At 40.7% G+C, this 23,317-nt stretch overlaps 1 protein-coding gene across 1 annotated transcript in view; it reads left to right on the plus strand.

Moving 5' to 3' along the window:
* Positions 1–23,317, plus strand: part of LOC117232884 (venom dipeptidyl peptidase 4-like) — a 303,571-nt gene that overhangs the window by 32,650 nt on the left and 247,604 nt on the right. Inside the window, 1 exon segment of the mRNA XM_033492619.1 lies at positions 5,397–5,616. Within this exon segment, the coding sequence (XP_033348510.1) occupies positions 5,397–5,616 (220 nt within the window).

Below are 23,317 nucleotides of genomic sequence, written 5' to 3' on the forward strand. Positions count from 1 at the left end.
ATTCTCTTCGCTCGATGTTGTTAATTTTCAGTATTTTCTAACATATTCGTTGGTTTCTTGCGAATATCTGCAAGTTGAGCACGGACGGAGGTCTCTTTGGAGACGTTGGTTCGATTAAATCGTTTTAATTTAAGGAATATCTTTCTTGAGAATTTTGGATCTTAATTGCCGAAATAATGGCATAGGAACGTTAAATTTACGCTTAGAATTTATATTAAAATAGTTACATATTTATTTGATAAATGATTTCGAAGATACACCTTCTTCCACACCGGACTGTTAACTGAACAGTTTACATTCCTTTGTTTTCGAGACGCCGCGCACTACTACGCAGCTAACTCAGTCCAGCACATAAAATTATACATATGTCAATAATCTTGATATTATATGTGTGTTGTATTACTTAATTATATCTTTATTATATCTATGGATAAAAAGGATGTGCGAACAAAGAACGATATAACGCGATTTCGATTGTCTTTTACGTAGGTAGAATAAAATACGAATAGGAAGAGACTGCTGGACGGTACGGTAGGAAATTCTCCGAAAAATTGATCGACTAGTCATTTGACATTTGTTTCAAGTGAATTATATCGGGAATATTCGCGACTAGATTCGATATTATACTAGAAACCCATACACGTGTAGAATTGAAATTTGTTGAAAAAGTAATTGGGTCATGTCATACTATGTCGCTGAGATTCATAGATCATGTTACGTTTTTCCCAAGTTAATCACTTCAATAATATACAGCGGTTGAACGAAATAAAACATTTTACCGAACCGTAGAGCTAACATTTTTCATCTAAAAGCTAGGTTCCACGAACGTGGCACTTTATATCGTTGCTCTCTGTACGAGTGGGTTATAGGTTCTTTGACAAATTAATGTGCAGGAAGAATATTGTGGCGGATGGAAGATTGAGCCACAAAGAACTTCCCTCGTCTCTATTGTGTCGAATAGGAAATTTTCTGCTTTGTTCTTTTCTACAAAAATTAGGTTTTCTCTGATTCAAGGAATTTTAATGGAATTTAGCCGTAATGAAATAGTCGGCGAATAGTACGTGAAAGGGTGAAGGCTATTCTCAAAGGCGGAACGAGAAGTGCTGATTTTTTTTTTCTTTCAGAATACCCTGGGAAATAGGGAATTTAAAAACAATTTTCATGTTTTAAATTGCATATTATCGAACGTAGATTCAAGTCGTTCTGAAGCCTTAACAAATTTTGTTCAAATAATAATTCTTAGCAATTTCTTTTACCGAGTAATCCATTCGCGCGGAAATTTGTGTATGCGAGCTACGAACGAAAATAGGAAATACGTGTTTTTCGCATTTTTTTCATCCAGTAACGAAAGTTCGATGAAAATAGTAATCGTAACGTCCGATAAAAATATGCGTCTTTATTTCTAAAATAAATAACGATACTTATACGGAAGAAACAGATGTAAATTATCAGGTAACGACTTTTGGATGAAGCTGTACGTGGCTGTGAGATTTCTGAAGATCCCACCGTTTTATTATACTCTTTATTACACGAGCTTCGCAGCACGATTTCATTTTCCTTCGCTACCCGTAAATTCTCCAACGATCCTTCGACCGCTTAAAAAATACTATAATCCCCACGAGGGGATAATCCGTGTGATTTATCGTGGCGGATAAATTTTTTTATTGATCACGACAAGTGCAAGAATGCCGAGAACTAAATGACCTACTGTAAGACGAGTTGGAATATTCGCGATGGGAAAATTCTAAGAGCAAGGTATCCCATTTGTCACTTATCTAGCTCTAAGCAAATCATTCAGAAATATGGAAAGTTCAGTGTACGAATATTCCGAAGATGAGATTTATCAATTCCAGTTCATCGATGTAAGGCCAGTCTTATCAATTTCCAATAGCACAAGCGTTCGTACTTCGATGTCTGCGAAAGAGACGACAAATTTTTTAAAAAGGATTCCGTACAAAGCTTAAGATCAGTTCTATGAAAACTTTATTCTTTAGTCACTTAGTAACTCGTTAAAGTATATGTACGAGTATAATACGTATAAATAACGCTGGAGTCCTGTTTCGTCGAGTAGAGTTTCTTCGAGAATCAAGTTGACCTACTATGCTTATCCGTCTCTGCCGAATGAATTATTCAGAAATGTGGAAAACCCGGTACGTATGTAAATATTTTGAAAATCTGCAGATTTAAGACCAGTTTTGTCGACGCTTAATAACACCAGCCTTTCTTCGACGTCTGTTTCTGAAAAATTTCTGAAAAGAACAATCCCCTACAAAACTTAAGACCAGTCTTTGCCAAAGAACAAACTTCATTCACTGAACTCTTAACAACTCGTTAAAGTATACGTATAAGTACGCGAACGTTGAAATTGCGCCTCCAAGGTTCGAAGAATTAAGCGTATCACATAGGCACACGTAGGCTAGCGGAAATACTCGCGATGGGGAATTCTAAACGCAAAGAATCCCTCTGTCACTTATCCACTTCTGTTCAACCGTTTCTACTATTTCTCTCACGAAACTCTCGGATATCTAGATTTATCGTGGTAGCGTTAGGAATACTCAGGTGAAAGGTGCCACCCTCTCACGGTGGTTTACTTGCGAACAACCAGTCATCCGGACGATTATTCGAATAAATCTATGTACAAACGAGGATCAGAAATTCCTCTATATTACAGACAAGATAGGAATATAATTATCCTTCGTGCAGATAAAATTCCATTTAGGCGATTTTATTTGAATTACAATCTCTTTAGCGACCAATTTAAAATTGAATTAGTTTAATGGCTTGCTACGTGCGAACGAATTTATCAAAGTTTCGAAAGGATCGTTATTTTCTATTTTAATCCGACAACAATGTACTATGCAAATAGACATTCGTTTGTTTAAATGAACTATTCAAAGGATTGATTTCACGCATTCACGAATATTTATTGTATATTGCATGGGCGTATTGTATTGTACAGTATATTGTGTATGTTTTTGTATTTATAGAAGCAGTTGCTTCCTTTCGCTGCCTATCTTGTGTTTCGCACCGTATCGCATTAAAAACGTAAGATATGGTATTAGACTGGCGAAAAGATATATTGTTATTTATTTGTGATGTACGCCTCCGTGATTACATCCCCATTCGCAAATATCTTATCTCACATGCTAACGTAAGTAACACGAAACTTATCTTCCTATGCTTATAATCTCGCTAAGTTGGAATTAAAACTAAAAGTAAACTCAGCATGGTGCTCAGCCTCGAGTCAATTTGAACTTAAATATATCAAACACGAATGTATATTAAATCTGCTCTTTTTGCTACGTAATATTCTAACGTATCCTCGTGGCACGCGTCTTTGCCATTGTTCGAAACGGATCCCATAGTTTCCAATTAATTAGTACGTACCCGAAGCTACTACGATCAGACGATTAAATAATCGAATAATTAAGACTGTGATCCATCTGTAAGCCTTCGTTCTCAGCCTCCTTTACTGTTTTTCTTTTCTTCCCTTTCCTTCTCCTGCTGCCAATTTCTCCGCTGTATTAAAAGCATTTATTATTACACAGCCAAGAAAGAATTGCATTAAAAAGACAACCGCGTGCGTTCTCGATTTGTCATATAAAAATTGCACGTTACGGCTCAAACGATGATTATTCCAGGCGAATCCTCTCGTCCGTTCTTAGAATTACCCGTTGCATTCAAAGTTGATCGCGCGTGCCGCAACCCTTAGGCCATCCTCACACAGAATCAAACGGATGAATGGAATGGAACGATCGCGGTTCACCGCACGAGTGTCGATCGATCCTGTCGCGAATGGAATGGCAGTGGGGTCGGTGCAACCGTCGTAGAAATCGAAACGTTGGTCGCTTCGCGGAGTTTCCGCTTTTGCTTGCGGATGTGGCTCGGTCGGGGAAGAAGTTGACCGGTTGTTCGTTTTGCTTTTCGCGTTAGAGGTTCTTCACCTCTGTCTGTTCTGCGAGTTTTCCTCGTTGCGAGTAAAATAACAGAGGAAACGATTTTACTATTTTTTATTTATACAGAAAAATCGTCTCGGTGGATTTTCAAAAATTGGCACTGTTTTCGGGTAATGACGAGATTACGAACAATTGTTACTATTTGTTTAATTTCGGCCTGCGAATGGATTTCGCTTGCAATTCTTCTCATTCGTCTTAGAAAAGAAATAAAATTATATATAGCTGTTTATTTTCGTCTGAATTAATTCTAATTGTCTACGTAATAATACGTTTATTATTGTGGCTCTTTAAAAGTCGATAGTATTCATATACGATGCAAAGAATAAAAACGTGATTGTAATCGTGTAAATTTGCCTCGTGTGAACGTGGCTTAACGTAGCTTTCATCTTGCCCTGAAATGCTTTCCATGGTCGAGGAAATGCACGAATGAATTTCTCATTAGGGAAGTTAAACGTCGCGCTGAAAAGATTCCAAAGGTAAACACGAAAGAATACGAAGAATTGTTACCAGTTCAAATGGATTTTTTTCCCAGGTCAGGATAGAAGAAAAAAGGTGACACGTTTGTATCAGCGATAAGTAGCGAAACGATTTCATGCTTTCTTAGAAATAAGAAACTCAACGTTTAGAAATATATTACGAAAGCGTTCGATCGGTCGCCATTTACCCTGTTAATCTTCCATAGTTGTATCTTTATCTCTATTTGACTGCGATTGATCATCCAACCAATAATTTCCCATTCTGATCGAAGAATTTTGTCGTTACTATAGCGAGAAGTATCATCAGTTGATTCAATCGATCGATCAAATATATTCCCCCTTTCCTCGCACTTTTGCAAATTTTTCATAGTAAACTACATATAGCGATTTACTTTTGTCAGGCCATGTTAATTATAATTAGACTGCGGACTTTCGTACGTTTGCAGGAAATTTGAAAATGCCAAATTGCACAGAATGCGTGCATACGTTCAAAGAAATGTTCTACAATACAAACAAATTTTCTACAATACTCTGTAATATTTAAATCAAAACGATTTCCTACCTAGAAAAATATAACTTTGCGTAAAAACCCGCAAATTTAATTGTAATCGTCCGTATCGATGACATCTAATTAACAATTAACCTTTCTTCTGCCATGTACGAGGAAAGGTCTACGCTCTACCTGTCTCCGACATCGGTATAACGTGTCAAATAATTAGACGATTATTACGACGAATTCTTCGATCCACAAACTAACAAACCACAGAACCGTAAACGATGAAGCATCTTTAATCCTCGTCGTAAACCTCGCAACACCACTTGCTCTCCTTAACATTTTGCTGTCTTTAACATCTGTCGGCTTCCTAACTTTCCCAGCCAAGACAAAACGCAGAGTAAAGAACACGTGCACTTCTTTGCGAGCGAAGTGGACCAGGTATAACACCAGTGTTGGTAATTGTTCCAGGACCTGATGACGAAGAACAAGCAGCGGAATTGGCGACGATTGCTGGCCGCTTGCTTGGTCGGCGTGGTCGTGCTCGGCTTAGTCGTCGCGGCGACGATTCTTCTAACCGGAAGCCCGGATTCCTCCGGCTCGAGTACGCCAGCCGCACCTGGTATTTCTCTTGAAGAATGGCTGGCGGGCTCGTTATCTCCGAAGAGCTTCAACGGCACGTGGATCAGTGGTAAATATCTTATATTTCTTCCACGGCCCGTGAAATACTACTCGTTCTCTGGACCGTTTGGCGAAAAATTGCGTGTAGACCGCGCGCGACGCTTGATTTCGCCAGATGCGGATTATTTCTTCCACAATAAAAATATCTCATATCGCTGCATTATGGAAAATCAGCTTTTCTGAAGAACAGACACATAGCTCTTGTTGGACCAAGATTGCATCTTCTTCAGTTTTAGCAAAGGATATTTCCTTTTGTTGACGAGCATTAACGTTACCGTGCGTTAGACTTTAGGTTTTCGGTTTGCATCTTAGGCGTTCTATGGAAGATTAGCCTTTTAGGAGAACATTTTTGTGGCTTTCCGGACCAAGATAGCATTATTTTCAGTTTCACTAAAGCATATTTCTTCTGGCTGATGAGGATTACTGTTACTACGCATTGGATGTTGCGTTTTCAGCTTATAAGTTAGAAGATTAGCTTTTCCGAAGAGAATTCTTTTGGATTTTTCGACCAAGATCGCATTTTTTCAGTTTCAGTAAATGGAAATGGAGATTGCTAAAACTATGCATTCGATCTTGGGTTATTAATCCCATGTGCTGCATGGAAGATTAGGTTTATGAGAGAGGTAGAATTCCTGTGGTTTTCTGCACGAGAATTGGACGCTTCTCAGTTTCAACAAAAAATGCTTTACTATGCTTTAGATTTTGGATTCTCAATCTGTCTTTGTCGTTATCTTTAGTGGAGACTTTTGCGAAAGATAATTTTCTAGAGATATAATCAAATTTCTGTTACGTTATTTGCATCTTTGAGAGTACGAGTTTAAATAAACAGGCGCAATTCCTCTGCGATTGTCAGTTGATCGCACTTCTTGGATCTCAGCCAGCGTAAGAAAGCCGTTTTGCTGGGGAGATGAATTATAATGAGGTGCCTAAAGCATAAAGTGACCTTTACTTTCGAAATCAAGTGAAAAGTGACTGGTCAGTTTATCGTAATAGGAATTCTAAATATAATCGATCATAGCGTATAGCCTTGTCAAAGTACGTCAGTCTCCAATGTTGAAAATAAAACTTCAAAATGTCATCTCAGTTTCGTTTCAATTTCATTTTGAAATCTCCTTCTGATGAAATTTTATTATCTAGTATTTTAGATCGGAGTTCCGATCAAATTTCCTACTAGATGAATAAAATCACATAGACAAATAAAGAAGTAAAATAGAAGGAGGGAATAGAGAATGCAGACCTTCAGGAAGCGATGGAACGCTTGGAAGTTGGGATATAGTGACTCAATCGAGGTTGCTGCCAATAGTGTCCTCTATAGATGCGAAATACTCGTCCAGAAGCTTGACGTCGTATAGGGGTACGACACTATTCCGTACTTGGTACTAACCTAAAATATCTATGAGTCATTTAGTGACCCCGGTGATACTTCTTGGGGCGTAGTTATAGTACTTCTGTATAACGTTTTCCCCAGTTTTATTCTTACATCAGAATGTCTGGTGTCTGAATGAACTAATCGACCATTATCATAAAAAATTATTAAAAATTCAAAAGCATATCCTTTCAAACGCAAAATTTACCAGTAAAGGAGCTAGCTGCCAGTTACCCCATTGTAATTGGTAGTATGCTCTTAAATAACAGAGAGGATAGTACACGATCTCTTTTTTTGAAAAACGCAGTTAAATTTTCTCCATAAATTTAAATTATTGTATCTGTAGATACACTACCTTGCTGCGCACATTTCACGAGGATCATACAGCACTCAGCTAATTTATCACTCATTTCATGATAAATTGATGCGATTCTTAATTATTTCTTGGAGTTCGTTGACACTTCAACTTTAACTTTTCATCCTCGCCACAACCTTCCGTCGTACTGCCTACACGACACAAGGACACGGGCAGAATATTTCTTATTATTACGCGATACTATCAGACTGCTATGGAATCCTCTTGCTTACTTTTGATCGAAGTCTCTGTTAAAAAAAACAATTTCGATAAAATTAGAAAGAAAGAAATAGGAAGAAAAGAAGGACGTTAATTATCGTCATTGGTTCTGTTGATCTTATCCGATTCACGCAGAAGTAAGCCAATCTCTATCAACTGAAATTTAAATCCGTCTTTAAGTTCTAATGTACATTCCTCCCATTCCCTTCGTTTCGTATGATAAAAGCAACACGAAATTTATATCAAACGATCTACGTTTAAATTAATTACATCGATATTGTTAAAGGTTTATCAATTATCTCCAGAGAAATCAGAGATAATTTCTTCGATAGACACGACCCAATTTGAAAAAAGCGAGTTGAAAAACTCTCGTAGGAAACACTACAAGTGTCAAGAAACAAGTTCTTGAGGAGGGGAAGAAAACTTACGCATTAATGCAGTCGAAATTCTTGGAAAAGAAAAGTGTACTGTAAGAAGTGCGGAATGTGCCATTTTTTAATTGCAAAGATAACTCAGTGTCCCATTCGTTTGGATACCTGGCATCCGTCTAAATAGACAAAAGCCAAGAAACGATTAACCAACGTTTCTATCGGCGTTTGTATCTTCCTCCGCAGAAGCGACGTTGTCCATCCTCCAGCGTTATTAATCAAATGATTAAGTTAACAGCTAACTCTTCTTTTTTTCTGCATGTGGAGAAATCCTCATGGACGCTCCGCTGTTGCTAATAATCGGGTAACAGCAGAGTAGTGTCGGACTCCTACCGACTAAAACTCCACGTAGGATGACCATCCTACGTGTATGACAGGAGTGCTCCAGGAACCTCTCGTGAATTATCTTCTGTTGCATCCCCTTCCCGCGTCCTCTTGTCCGAGCTAGTCCTAATAATTCTCTGACTGTTAAATTTGGCGTTAGGGGGTGGGCCATTGCCCCTAGGAGCCTAGCGCTATCGCCCCTTTCAGTAGTGGTCCGTTGGGACGGCGATGAAGCGGCTCTAGACCGCCTGACTGTCATCCGTCTCCATCGTCTTATCCTACAAGGGTGAGAGTTTTTCTTATTCTCCCTTTCTGTTCGCTCCTTCGCGAGCATAACTTGCTCGCGGAAGAGGCGGACGGCCTCGTATTCCTGTGACCCTCTCGACATCGCTTCTACATTCGCCGAGGGGGTCAGTCTTTCTCCTATGACGTGCCGCAGGGTGTAGCGGGGCAGCTCCCACGCCGGACAGAGCTCCAGCGTCTACTGCGCTGTGTCCCTGCCCTCTCGGCAGTGAAGTTAACAGCTAACTAGCTGTTCCTGACGAGTATACTCGTCACGAAGAAATGCTACTATTTCGTGTTACGACGAGCATATCCGTCGCGCGTACAAAGTGGTTACAATTTATTGTTTAAATAGCTATGTAGTCAGTGCGGTAAATCGCAATAAATCGTAAGAAAATTGAAAAACAAAATAGTCGTTTCATTGCATCTTTGTTCTGAAGCGGTGTAGGGTTGATTTAAGCAAAGAAATACTCGTCGGTGTTCGGCAATAAATTTATTCAACGATCTTTGCCTTCAACTCGTTTCGCACAATTCTCGGTTACCGTTGATTTCTCTCTTCGCTGTTAAAACGCCAATGCTTCTTTTGTCCCATTTGTTTCATTTGTCGCCCCCAACGGCCACAAATATTTCGCGTTCGACGAGTATACTCGTCGTCGCTTACTTTCTGCGATTCCACGCTTTTCAAAGTGGTCGCAATAGCTAACTGGTTTGAGGTATTATTCGTCGTAGTGCGTTAAATAACCCCTTAAGCTACGATTTACGAATTTTGAGCCGAAAACGTAAACAAGCTATTATATATTATATATTATATTTGGCCCGATCATCGAACTACGCCCGTAATATTTACTTATGGTCCGATCATTTACCACGGACTATGCCCGTAATATTTACGTTTGATCCGATCATTTACTACGAGGTATGCCCGTAATATTTACGTTTGATCCGATGATTTACTACGGACTATGTCCGTAATATTTATGCTTGGATTCTTTTCCTTTTTCGCGCCCCCCGATATTCCCACTATCCACGCGTTTGTTAGGCAACCGTGAACGTTGCCACGCACGTCTTCTTCTCTAATATTCTGCAGAAGGATCATTAAGATATTGATGATTTATTTGCCACAGGTTAATAATCTACCGAGCAATTAAATCCCATTCGAATTCTATATCACGGTATTTCCGTCGCTACGTGGAATATTGCCCATAAAAGATCCAAGTTTCTCGATTTTGGCAGCCACGGTATTTTCTACGAGCGCTGTTCGATCGATCGACCCTGCTCTCGAATCCCTATGTATTCACGCGTACATTCAAACAAGTACGCGTTAATTCCCTGACGCTAATTAATTCTACTTGGAATACTATTGGCTTGGTAACTAAGTGATTGGGGATTTTTTTCATCGGGTGGTATTGGCAGAAGCCGCAATCACTTAGTTGCCAACCCAATATATCCGATTTCCACTGCTCCGCAGTGTGAAATTTCTAACGATGTAACAACGGAGACATCGGTTGGCGAGAGACGGCCGGCCGGAGATTCACCGGTCGAAATCTCGATTAATCGGCGAAATCTTTATTGCGGTTGTCGGACGCAGCAGTTTGCAATAGGGGGAATTTGACGTAGGTAGTAATTAGCAAGCGAGGGATCATGGATCTGGCGAGAGAGTCGTCCCTTGCTGCGAGAGGCTCAGGCTATTGCCGCAAATTGAGGGTTTCGATGCCGGTTGTATCTAGCGTGCGCGTCCTGTGTACCGGATGGCACGACGTTAATTTCCCTCTGCTTATACGAGCCTATCGATTTGCGCCATTACGTATGGCAAACATCATTTTCAACAATCACTGAATTACCGCCTTGATGAGCGGCTGGTCACGTAGGGGAATTAATCACGGCGGTATTTTTTTTTCCTTCGACCACCCGTCGCTCGCGAACCCGAAAATCTCAGCGGAGAATCCGCGACAAAAAACAGCGAACCCTCGTCCGTGATTGTCGTGCCGTAGTTTTCCGTTTTTCGCGTTTGTTTTTCTTAATCCCTTGATACAGGCCGTATCCTGCGTACAGTCGCTTGTTTTTCTAATAAATTGATGGCGTTTCTAAAACGAAAGTAAGATGGAAACGAGGGATTTTTACAGGCGAAGATAACGAAAACTGAATTTAAGTAACGTTTCACTTAGTTTCGTTGAAATAAGAAAAAGATATTATACGTATTTATTATACTATATTTTATTATTAGTATTGTACTGTATTCACTGTACTAATGGATATAGTGTAACGAACCTAACGGAATAAATGAAACTTTTGCGTATAGTTTAGAGTTTCGTTCGTAATTAGTAGAATTTTGTGTTATCGCACGAGAAAAATTTGGCGAGGATGGGTTTTGTTGCGAGACGTTCGATCGGTCGTCGTAGAAGCGGATCGATGATGGAGATTTTTTGATGATAAAGGAACGGAACGAGTTTGCAGGTATTGTTCTCGAAGAATGAAATAAACGGGTCAGTGGTTCATCGATGGAAAAGAAATGAAAACTCTGTTGCACCCGCGCGGTGACTGGCACCTTTCAACGGAAACGATGTTTTCTTTTGGCCAACCATCGCATTGTCTCGTTCGATGTTTCACGGAAAAACGAAATCGAGTTTCTAGCAACTCCGAGATATAGCGAACGAAGGGAATATCGAAAGATACGAGTTTGTATATTTTTACAGATTTTTACACCCTTTTGCAAGATATTCGTCGAAAGGACAGCGATGATACGTTGAAAAGAGGCGAGAAGGATGAATAAAAGTAGAAAAATATACGAAATATCGAATGTGAAGTACTCGTGATATTCGATCGATAAAGTTTACTTATCTATGCGATTGACTGTGTTCGTGAAAATGTGAATTTCCGTGAATATTCGTAGTCCACCTATACTCAACCAACGGACAATAAGTATAATATTAGAGCGAAGATAATGGGTTGAAGAAACGATGGGAGGAAAACGAGGAAGGAAAATAGTCTTAGAAAAAGCATGTTTCAGAACTACGAGAAGATCGACGACTCTCGTGAACGAAATGAGCGTAATAAATAATAGTAGGTATTAACGCTTCGAATGATAACATCTCTAAAATATATTCCACTGAATAGAAGAGACACAGAAAGAAGCTAAATGGTCCCTTATCTACGTTTAAGAGAAAACTGATATAATCGATATAAATTTCTAATATCGTAACTATAGAAGTTTTTGGTTAATGGAAGATCTAATTAACAACTTAAGGATAATTAGAAAATGACGATCCTTTTGTTACAACTTCTCGTAACAAATTAAACGTTTCAGAAAAATATCGATATCTTGCATTTCACAATGCACATTCGAACCTGCCGATATTTTCCAATTTACAATATTTTTCAATTTTAATCTTCCAATTCGGAGAAGTACAAAAATCGTTATTTGCTTACTCTTCAAATCTTTCTGTTAAAGCTTCTCGCGACAGGACGATTATGTCAAACCTTGCAACATTTTGGCAATTTGCACTGTTCAGCCTGAGACATGGAAGACAAAAAAACGTAAAGGGATCGCCACTTTCTTAACCTCTGAATGTTTCCAGCAGGGTAATCGATGATCTCGATTTATTTTCGGATTAGCGATCTCCTTTGTTTCCGCCGTCCGCAAACGGAGAAGCTTTTGGCCAAGTTTGACGCCGCGCCGTTCCTAGACGCTGTTCGAACCATTGTTCCGTACGTTCTCGTGGAAACTTCACTTTCATTGCCCTCCGCTAGACGTGGCTCGTTCCCCGGCACAAAGATTCCATTCGGTGAATTAATTTCAGCCCGGGCTCTGTGTTACCAACTTAGATGTTTTCCCTTTGAATGTGGACGACTGTGCCGCCGAGGCACATCAATTTTCGAGCATTTCACGTTGAAAAACCAGAAGTGTACGCTTCAACGCTTCCTCTTCCAACAAGAACCGCTTTGTGAAACGTTGAATCGCCAAAGGGTGTGGAAAAAGCGAGGGGAAGTAAGAACAGCACTAATTGAGCTGTTCACGAGAGTTGAAAGTAGTTTTAACTAGACGGTGAATATTTATAGAAATTTATATTTTTACCAACACAAACGAGCAGCTAGCTTACGTGAACATTCGTTTTGTCCACCCTGTATCTTGACGAAGTCGTATATTTTGATTACAGTTTCATACATTTTTGCGTGCAGCTCAAGTCGATTTATCGGTTTATGCAAACCGACGATGATCCTTGCGATGTGGCCGATTTACCGAATATATTTCTAAGCTTCTATTGGCCAAGCGTAAGTCTTGGTACCACGCGACGTACCATTTATGCGAACGAATGTTATTATTTAAAAATTTTCGCTTAATCTTCCCATCTGATATCCGAGTATCAGCAGTGATCGAATTTCAAATCCGGTTATATGAAGATTAACTCCAATTATATGAATGAATAAACAGCGAACTAAGGGAGAACTGACGATCTCCCATTATCCGACTGATCCAGCTATCCGATACGTCTTGTCCCACGACCGTGTCGGATAAATGGAGTTTTACTGTACTGTACCGTACTCCGATATTCCGTGTATTCTGTGTATTTTTCCACCTTTATGTTTCCCATGAATGCACAAACGTCGAATTAGTTGTAACTAAAGCACGGATCTTTTTTATGCGTTCGTAGGAAATTTGAAAGTGCGAAATTGTATTATACAAAACGCCCATAATATATATATATATATGTCGGGTTCTCATTAGAGTTAGGGGCGTATAATGAATCTTCGCGTGAATTGGCCATCGTTGTGACGTACCCATCTTCTTGCGACCACAACAGTTTCAGGATTCATGATATCTCGTTGTAGATCATCAGTTGTTGCTTCGTTTGGTACATTTCTGTGAATGTCTATCCTTGATCCTTCGTAGCATTAAATTGTGTGTCTTCTGGTTCTTTAAATAAAAGTGTTGTATCATCTGATGGTTCTAATTTTTTAGGTAATATAGATTTCCCTCATCTCCTCGTAGTTGGAACAAAGACTGTTTATCTGTTTGAAAGACTTTAGTTAACTAAATCTTGAGATTTATAACGGGTCCTCAGGCTAGCTGAACATGTACTGTGGAGATGCGTCGTCATCTGGTGATCATCTTATCCGAAGAATAGGGTCTGCGTGTGGCGAGTCACGGGACAGAAACCGTTGTCGAGTGCCGCTACAACTATTTCTTTTTAAGGAGAGCTATATTACTGTTCCATACCTTTGTTAGGCAAATTTTTATTTAATTCTTTACATTCAAGGGTTTATAAATAATTTGCCCAGTTAGGACATTTTTTAGCTGTCTGATTATCACGTGGTTGTCCTTTTCAGTCTTCTATCCATGTTTGAGGTGTTGATCGTTTCCTCAGCTAGCCGGTCTGGGTGTGTTTCTGTTCTTTCTTTGTATTTTCCCGCGTATCTGCTATATTCCCAGGTCTTTCCTCGTATGTCCTCGTTTCTAACGTACCATGGGGCGTCTACTATTGTTCTAAGAATTTTAGCTTGTACTGTTTCTATTTTGTTTATATGGCTCATTGCTGCTGTCCCCGATAGTGGTATTCCGTACGTCCAGATTGGTTTTATGATCGTTTTGCATATTTTTAATTTATTTTCTATGCTTAATTTGGATTTTCGACTTGTCAGCCAATGCATTTGTCTGCTTGTTGTCTGTATTTTGTCTATTATCGATTTAATATGCTGTTTCCATGTGAGTTGTGTTTCTAAGTGGAGTCCTAGGTATTTGACTTGCCTTGTTTGCGTGCCGCTCAGTAGGATGTTTGGTGGTATCTGTTTTCGCAGTGTGAACGTAATATGGTTTGCTTTTATTTGTTTATCTTGCAGCCACTTTTTTATTTTTGTGATATGTTCTTGTAATAATTTGACTGCTGGTTCATCCCTGCGTTCGGCGACTGGTTGTCGCCTCGAGCCCAAGCTCATCATCACAAATCTTGAACGAGTACGATCGGATTGAATTACAATTGCTTAATTACGGCTATGGTAGAATTCAGATTAAAGTGTTGAGATTTTCCCAAAATTCCAGAGGGAAGGCTCCGGTGACCTTCCATCTCCGACATATATATAAAGAAAAAAAAGACACTCGAAATATCCAACGTATAGTTTCATCTGCAATTACCTGGTACGCGAAACAATTTTTCACGGAGATTCTACCTTGTTAATTGTATTCTGAAAAATAGGAATTTCCAGAAAAATCCGCAATCCCAGAAAAATCTAGTGTTACAACTCCACTTTTTGAAATGTTTCGAACTTCAGTGCCAAAGCACTTGCGTGATTCACAGGATTTCATCGATGTTCTTCGCTTTTTCTTTCGAGGAATTAAGCGACGTGACAAGCAAACGATTCAATCGAGGAAGAGAAAGAAACGTTGTCATATTTCATTCAGCGTTTAATTTGTCCAGAGAAGTTGTCAAGCATCAATCATGCCTTCATTAGAGGTTTCCACGGCAGATGGAAAGGTTTGTGATTAGCCGCGCTCGATGAAACACGGTGTCGTTGCACAACTGGTAATCGGTGGTTCGCGCGGACATTATGTACTTAGAAATCGTTTCTTTCCTCCTGTGAGTCACAGTGATTATTGGCAAATTACTTTGCCAATTGGAGCCTGTCACAGTTTTTCGTCTCGGTGCTTGTACGATTGAGGGAACTTTTTGTCAAGTTTGTTTGGCTTCACTTGAGCTGCATATTCTCTGCAGTCGTGTACACTCTACGTCACGGGAAACATTTTAATTTCATCAGATTTGGTGGATGAAAAATGAGGCGAGCAAACGGAAGTTGTACCACTTTGCGTTTCTTCTCGTCTTTCGTACGCAAGGTTTCATAAAATTCAAGTTAAAACATCGTTTAAATTCTGCATTGTGCTGTCTCGTTACAAGAGTCGCGTAAATATGTAAAGCAGTTTCATCGAATTAAATAATTATTAATTAGCCGACCATTTAGCAGCGAGCAAATATTATTTACCATTTAGCCTATAACTTTTAGTCGACCAGGCTTTCTAACAAATTATTCGATTCTACACATTCTCGCGCATCTGCGTTATTTATTAATTACTCAAGCATTTAGCAGTGCAAAAATATCTTTCCCTTTTTCCTCCCATACGGCAAATGTTACAAAATTAAAGTTAAAACGTCGTTTAAATTCTCCATCGTGCTGTCTTTTTACGAGAATCGTGCAACTACGTAAAGCAGTATAATTTTTCATTTTTAATCGTTAATTAGCCGGCCATTCAACAACGAAGAAATATTATTTAACCGATAGATTCTAGTCGACCAATCTTTTTAATAAATTATTCGATTCTGCACGTTCTCGCGTATACATTTAGAAAAGAAACGAATCGATCAATGAAGACGAGGACGAGAAACAATCGGTGGCGTTGCATAATCGATCCGCAAAGGTTGCTGCATCCTGTGGAGAGACGCAGTAGCGACTGTCACGTGGTGTGGTCCGCATGCCGCCACGTAACAAGTGATACGAATCGTTGTGGACAAAATTTTCTGGTTGGAAAGGAGACAAGCAGAGACGGCGAGGTTTCTGGCAAGTTGCCTGAGAGACACGAGAGGCAATCATGACAAGGCAGTGAGGCCATCAGGTATTGGCCGAAGGAACGAAGGCTGATCATTTTAGAGAGCGAGGCTACTTCTTGAAAGTTAAGTGTCAGCCGAAGGTATTTTCTTGGCCAACTTCCTCTATCCTCTTTCGTTTTATTTTTCCAAAAGAATTCCCTTATCAGATTACTTTCGATCAGCGTAGCCTGTAGTTTCACGTAGCTCGGTCGACTCGGTGAACCGATCAAGTCGATACTTCGAAAGCTTTCGATGAGATTAGCGATCGTTGCATTCTTTAAGGCCTCTCAGCCTTGTTATTCCAGCTATTCGCGTTGCGTTATTTATACCGTCTCGTTATGGCCGTTGCGACTTTATTCTCATCGGCGATCCGTTGTTGTCCGAAGGTGAATCCACGCGAGAACAAAAAGGAAACTCAGGCGTAGTCGTGGCTTAGCTTTTTCGCCCGAAATATTTTCCGCGGACGTGTGATTTATGCAATATCTCTGGCTCGGCTTCTCCATATTTCACGTTGTTGAAGTGTATTGTGCGTCGCGGCAGGCTTTTGAAACGCGAGCTTCCGCGGCCGACGATCCACGACTCTCGTTGAAATTTCTCGTGAATTCCACTCGGATAAACTTTGCTTCCTCCGGCGTTATCAGGTATCGTAATTCTGCCATCGAATATTATTTTCCTCGAGAAAATTGCACGTTCACGCGTTTATAGGAGATTTACTCGTACGAGCACGTGTACCTTCGTTTGCCAATGAGGCGGTCCCACGCATTCTGTTTTCATAGTTCGCGCTTTTCCAGCTACGGTACACCGCGATACCGAATTCAACGTAACTTGGATTTAATTAATTAGTAAATTCTATAATAAATACAACGATGCACGAGATACTTCTCTTGGCCATTGTATATGTTTAGAGAAGATCTAGTTTAGAAAGAAATGTCTAGCGACGAGATAAAAATGAAAAGAAAGGAGAAAGGACTGTAGCTAAGATTGGGCAAAGTCACTCGACTGCGTAATTTCTAAGAAGAAGAAGAAGAAGAAGAAGAAAGAATTTTAAGGGTTCTTGTAATAAAGGATGTTATCTCGAGGAGGAGTCAAATTTGCTAGATATATTTTTAATTCGAAGTAACTGTACGAACTCTACTTACCGGAGGCTGTAATCTGTTTCGAGAAAGAAATTTCGGTAGCTTTATGGGATAATGAGCCTCTTTATGCAACAATAATCGAAGGAGGGGGTTATTTAGTGAAATAAACGGAGCTCGTTATCGGTACAACGAATCAAAGAGTTTCACACGGGTCAACTTCTAAGGAACCTTAATTAACCGATTCTTAATTAACTGATAAACTTACCGTAGACTATACGGAAGATGGAGGCGCATCTTGGCACAGCTTTATAACTTTATCACCGATGTTTATCGAGAAGTACGCAACCTGTGCCTGGAAAAAACTTTATCATTGCTTTACGACGCAGTTAGAATTTAAAATTCTACAAACACAGATAGAACCCGAGTAGAGATTCATTTTACCTACCGAACGTCGCCATAGATACTATTTTTTATATATTTGCACATTACGATGTAAACTAACGCTCGGGCGAGATCCATCGCTATCGTCGTATCCGCGCGTTTGCATTTATTTTCAACGACTTTCCCATCGTTTCTCGGGAAAGCGATCGGACAATGTTCGTTGCTTGGCAAACTCTCCTAAGGTTTCTACGTGAATCTTTCGACTTCGATCGATACCAAAGACGATCGCTTTTTTCATCATCCTCCTTCCTCACGAACGCGTACAAATCCACAGTCTAACAAAGTATAACTACGATTATTGATCGGTAAATTAGCGCGCGGTAGCGTGCTACTCGGCTAAAACAGAAGCGTACAAACACGCCTCTCACATTTTGCGACGTGCTGTATGCGAGAAACAGGCATCGTAACGCGGCATAAGTCAAAAGAGACGCGTCCCAGGGCCGAGTTCGTCGGCGATATGCAAAAACGCGAAACAGGCAAGTTCGTAAACAGGTCGACAGCAGTTTGCGAACAGTTCGTCGTAGGGGCGCGTGCAGAACCCGCCGCGCAACCCTCTTTGGCTCGACACAAAGAAGGCATTTGCGAGCTATTTCTTTGATCTTATCGCCGGGACTGAAGTGGCCGTAAAAACGTGCCGGTCGGATAGCGACCGGCAGCCAAGTTAGTTGGAAGCTGTTCGAGCAACTTGTCGCCCAACCGCCCTCGCTTGTCCGCGTGTCTTTCGAGGGCGAAGTACCGCACCAGCTTCTCGAGCGGTCGCTCCGAAACGACACGAGTGAATCAACCGATCCAGACACTCCGGTCACCGTGTTTTCTTGCTGTAATGTGATCAGATCCAGCTATAGCCTGTTAAGGAAGCCGAGCGTTTCACGCGAATCTTTTTGTGAGAGACGTTGCAATTGTTTGGGAGTAGTTTTGATACGAAGGCTAAGGGAAGAGCACGATGGTAAGTCGTGTTTTCTACGCTAGAGCGATCTGAACACGATCGAAGAGTCAGATCTCTGTAGGATTCGTTATGGTGCCCCTTAATGGATGGCAACGAGACAACGTCCTTGTTCGCGGTGCGTCTTTAGCTCGTCCTGTTGGGCAAATAGGGTGCGGTAGATATAGCGCGAGAGTCGAAATACGTGCGCCGAGGATATTTCTATTTCTGTTTCTTTATTCGTATCGTATTTGTCTTGCGTTTCTAGTATTTCTTTTCTTTTTGTACTTCTCTCCAGGAATTATCGTAGCAGACACTTCGAAATTTGTAATATTTTAGATACGAATATTTATGCAGACTTGTATCTTCAAGAATGTAATTAATAAGAAGGATACAGAAAATTTTAGATATTTATCTTTAGTTAGATATACATTTTGGTATATTATTTTCACACTGCATAGTCGTCCGTGTTTTCGGAAAAATTCTAGAATTCGGTGTGTTTTGTCAATCGAAAATTGTTTCTTGTTTGCTACTCGAGCTACAGAACTTCTTCAACTGATCGGCTGCTTTTGAAAGACCAACATTTTCAAACCTGCGCCAGGTTATCTTCACTTTCCATTACTTTACGGATGCGTAGAGAACTAACGACGAGTGGAGTACAGATCAGTTTGGTTTCCCAGAAGCTCGATTGTCCTACAGCTTTCCTGAACAGGGCGCTACATTCTCGAATCTCCAAATAAGATCGTAAACGTAGAGGAAACATCCGGCGATAGAGACTTTTCCGATCAACCCATTAAATTCGAGATACGCGTGACAAGCTATTTGGACGTCGCGTAACACTCTACCTAGCTCAGGCTAGCCTAGCCTGGTAGGCTCACTGCGTACCCTCAATAGCCTCAAGTACCTTTCATAAATCTCATAAATTTTCTAGTAAAGGACCTCCAAACCAAACAAACGTCTATTTCCGAAGAATTTCTAGAGACTATTGTCTACCACGGCTTGACAAGGAGAAGTTAGTTTTTCTCACGTATGATGCAACTTTTCTCCCACTAACCACTTTCTCTCGAGGGCGGTTAAGACCCTTCGTTTAACCAATTAACAACGAAGCCTATTTTCCTCACTCTCTTAACTAAAATCGTCACCGACAAATCCAATGGTCCTGTGCGCTAGACACACCCATCCTTAGCTTTCCTCCGAGACAGCATCGTCTCCCAAGACAGTACCGATTTTACATCCTTCGAACGGTCAACATCCTTCGACCGGGTTTACACCCGAAGATCAGTCAGTCTCAATCAAGAGTCTCAATCAAGCATCTCGTCAAGCGGTCAGCAATTCGAATACAGTAAGTCGACAAATCCATCAATATACGCGATAATCCGTCTAGAGACTCAGGTCGCACTCATTCGTAGTCATCTCATAACGAATATTCATTTTGTATTACACGGAAGTTGTTGGTTAGTGAAAATATGTAATAACCTGTTAGCAACAGCGTTATCTTTCATTTAACTACCCTTGTTATCCTAAAAGAAATAAGGGATCGAGCGATTCGCGGCGTCGATTAGCAAATCGTAATGAGAATTTACGACTCCCGTTGGCGCGCTTTTTCGAGATCGCGTATAACTCGCGAACGTGCGAAAGCACAAGACGCGACGTAGATCGCTGTGAAACAAAATAGCGGGCCGATGTAGCTGTCTGTTCGACTTCACCGAAGCTTTTGAAACGTTTTCAAAACGATATCCTCTTGATGGAAGGAAGCAGCGGCTTCACAAAAAGGGGAAAAAATTATTCGCGTTTCGCTGACGGTAGTATCCGAATAAATCTTGCGACAATCCCAACTGTTTCAATGCCAGCGAACCGCATAGAACCGGCAGAAAACAACGGGAACATGAATGCTGCGCGTCACGACGCGCAGAATGCTACGTGTCTTTCAGAATTCCGCAAAATTCCCGGAACAGAGAAGAGAACGGGACGCGAGAACAAGGAGCCTGCGTGGGAAAAATAAAAGTTACGATGACGGAGACGTACGTTCCAAGTGTTAGGATATTCTGGCAAGACGAGTAAACTCGACGAATCGTCTTGGGAGATTATCGAGTTAGGAAACACTTTATTTTATTATTATTTTGTTATTTTAACGTCGAAACTTTATTCGGCCGGGAACTTTCATCTTGTTGGAGCTCTAACGCGATTGAACGTGGCTGCTTAAAGGGGCAAAATGTTATTGGGAAAAGCGTCTGGCGAACGATTGCGAGTACTTTTAATTTCATATTAAATGCAAATTTAAACGTGAAAATGGCGTTGGCGAAGATTTGGAGAACTGGAGAATATGGCCACATATGTTTCGACTTTTAAAAGCATCGTGCTTTTAGTTTCGTAATTAATTAAGTTGTAACTTTATTCTCTGCCACGATGCGTTTTTATGGCCTGAAAAAGTATAACGAATTTTGCATAACAACGAACACAGTACGCAATTTTATGAGAACTAGCAGCGGTCCGAGTCACACCGCTTACGACTCTGCCACTCTTGATTACTCTCTTACCCGTCAACGTGACGCAAAAAGAGCGTGAAAGAAAAGTTCGTCACATTCACGCGTCGCTCGTGTAACGCTTATATTTAAAAAAAATGCCGCGTCAGGCGAATCCGTATCATACGAAACGAAGTGTCAATACGGAAACGATGGTTAATTTCTCACCGCTTGACGAAAGTAAACGCATTATTTCATCGTAACCAAGAGAAGTAGGTTTATTAAAACGGTCAATAATTGATTTCGATCATCGATTATCGACGCTATTTATATGGGCTATAAAAAGTGTCACCGACTTTCTGTTGGAAAAAGTTGGAGTTGCTGTTTTCCTATAGCAAGCAAACTTTCCAGTGTACTAAATGGTCGACGCGATCGTACGAATGAAAAATTCGATATTCGACGAATAAGAATGTCGATATTGGAAAATTTCACGAGACAACGAGATCATCGAACGCCGGTGTTACATTTCTTTTCGTATTTCTACAATTTCTCGCACTTGCAAATCGCGGTAGAACAGAATCCTGTTAGGGGACTGCCACGTTTTATGCAGGATTTCCTCATTCCCAAATCTTGTTAAAACGAACCTTGTTCTTCTCTATTCGACATCGCGATGTCGTTAACAGGGGACACCCCGTATACCGCGTACAGCCGCAACGCTCTCGCGATACGATGAACGGATCGTTGAACAGATTTTGCGAACGTGGATGTGAAGAGATTCGTATAGATTCGGCCTCGAAAACTTTGGCGAGGGTCGCACGAGCGATATTCTAACTTCCTTCGAGTCCCCATTGGAACACTTGTCACGCGTGACCCAGTGTATCATCGCGTCGATCGGAGCCGCTGTCTAACGCCTTAGTTGCCGTCCTTTTTTTTCCTTTTTCCACTTTTTTTTTTTTAACATATTTCCTAACTAGACGACCGGTATACCAGTTCTGGTTGTTTCGCCATTTTTGGATCAATAGGGTGCAATTTGTCAGGCGTTGGTAGACGCAAGGAATCAGGTCGTGGAGAGGGTAAGCGTGGAAAACAAAGAGGGCGGGCGTTCGCCGAACGAAATAAATCGAAAATGTAAAATGAAATTTCGCCGGGGTTGAGCGCTCGTTTTCGGGAGGAAACGACTTTGAAAAATGGCCAGGCGCGCTCACCGAATCAGCTTCAGTGGTTCTCCGCGTTTCGCTGTCGCGTTTACACTCAATAAGTTCTCGTTACGTTTCGCGGAATTAGTCGAAACACCCGCCTTGTTGACGATTTACTTTATCCCTGAAATTCTCCATCCGTTTCTTTCGCGCCATTCCTTCCGCTATTAGCCTGGGTTAAACGCAGTAGCGTAAATTATTTGTCCATTAGTCTCTTGGATACGAGTGTTTTATTTTATAAAAGAGCGTCGCTTGTAAGAAAGATGGAATTTTGGGAGCTTGGAATCTCGCGAGGAAAGGCGACGTGCAGGGAGATATTTTCAAGGAGCGACGCTCATTTCACAGTTCGATACGAACGTGCACTAGTCGTTTATCTAAACGTACAATGATCTGTTTGATCGTTAAAAATTCCTAAACTTCGGAAAGTTTGAAAACGATGCATCGTTTTGACTCGAATGGCAGAATTTCTTCCTTAATTTTTCTCCGGCCGATGTTTTCCTTTTGTTCAGTCAGAATCACCGAGCGTTCGCTAGAAACGAATGTAAATACGGAAGGAGAACGATGGTTGGAATATTCGGTCTATGCGCAGTTCCTTGCCCCTTCTTCTTTCAATCTTCCTTCAGTTTTCGTTTTTCTCCTCGCTGCTTCCTCTTCTCTTTCTCCTCGCTTTTCATTCATTGAGAAACGATAGGAGACGGAGATAATCGCGAGATTCGTAGACTTCTTTTACGGACACGAAGATCAGGGCAGGGTAAAGCGACGAGCACATTTTTCCCCATTTCCCCATTTTAATGCGTATTTTGTGGTTAAGCTGGAGAGTTCTAGCGCGACATAGTTGGAAATTAAAGCTGTCACGCGCAAAGATGCAATTATCGAGTCTTTTAAGTAAGTTTTTACGAGAGCCAAAGATGTAATTATCGAGAGGCGCGATATTTTAATATGTCGGATATTGTAGGGATATTTGGAATATTTCGAAGATGACGAGGAAACGCTTGATTAGCTGGGAAACCAAATACACCGATGATTTTAAACGCGATCATGTGTTCTTCCTTTTGTATACGTGTCGTGC

The sequence above is a fragment of the Bombus vosnesenskii genome, unplaced genomic scaffold (assembly GCF_011952255.1).
Source record: "Bombus vosnesenskii isolate JDL3184/JDL3185 unplaced genomic scaffold, Bvos_JDL3184-5_v1.1 scf7180000013293, whole genome shotgun sequence".
In the NCBI taxonomy this organism is placed as follows: Eukaryota; Metazoa; Arthropoda; class Insecta; order Hymenoptera; family Apidae; genus Bombus; species Bombus vosnesenskii.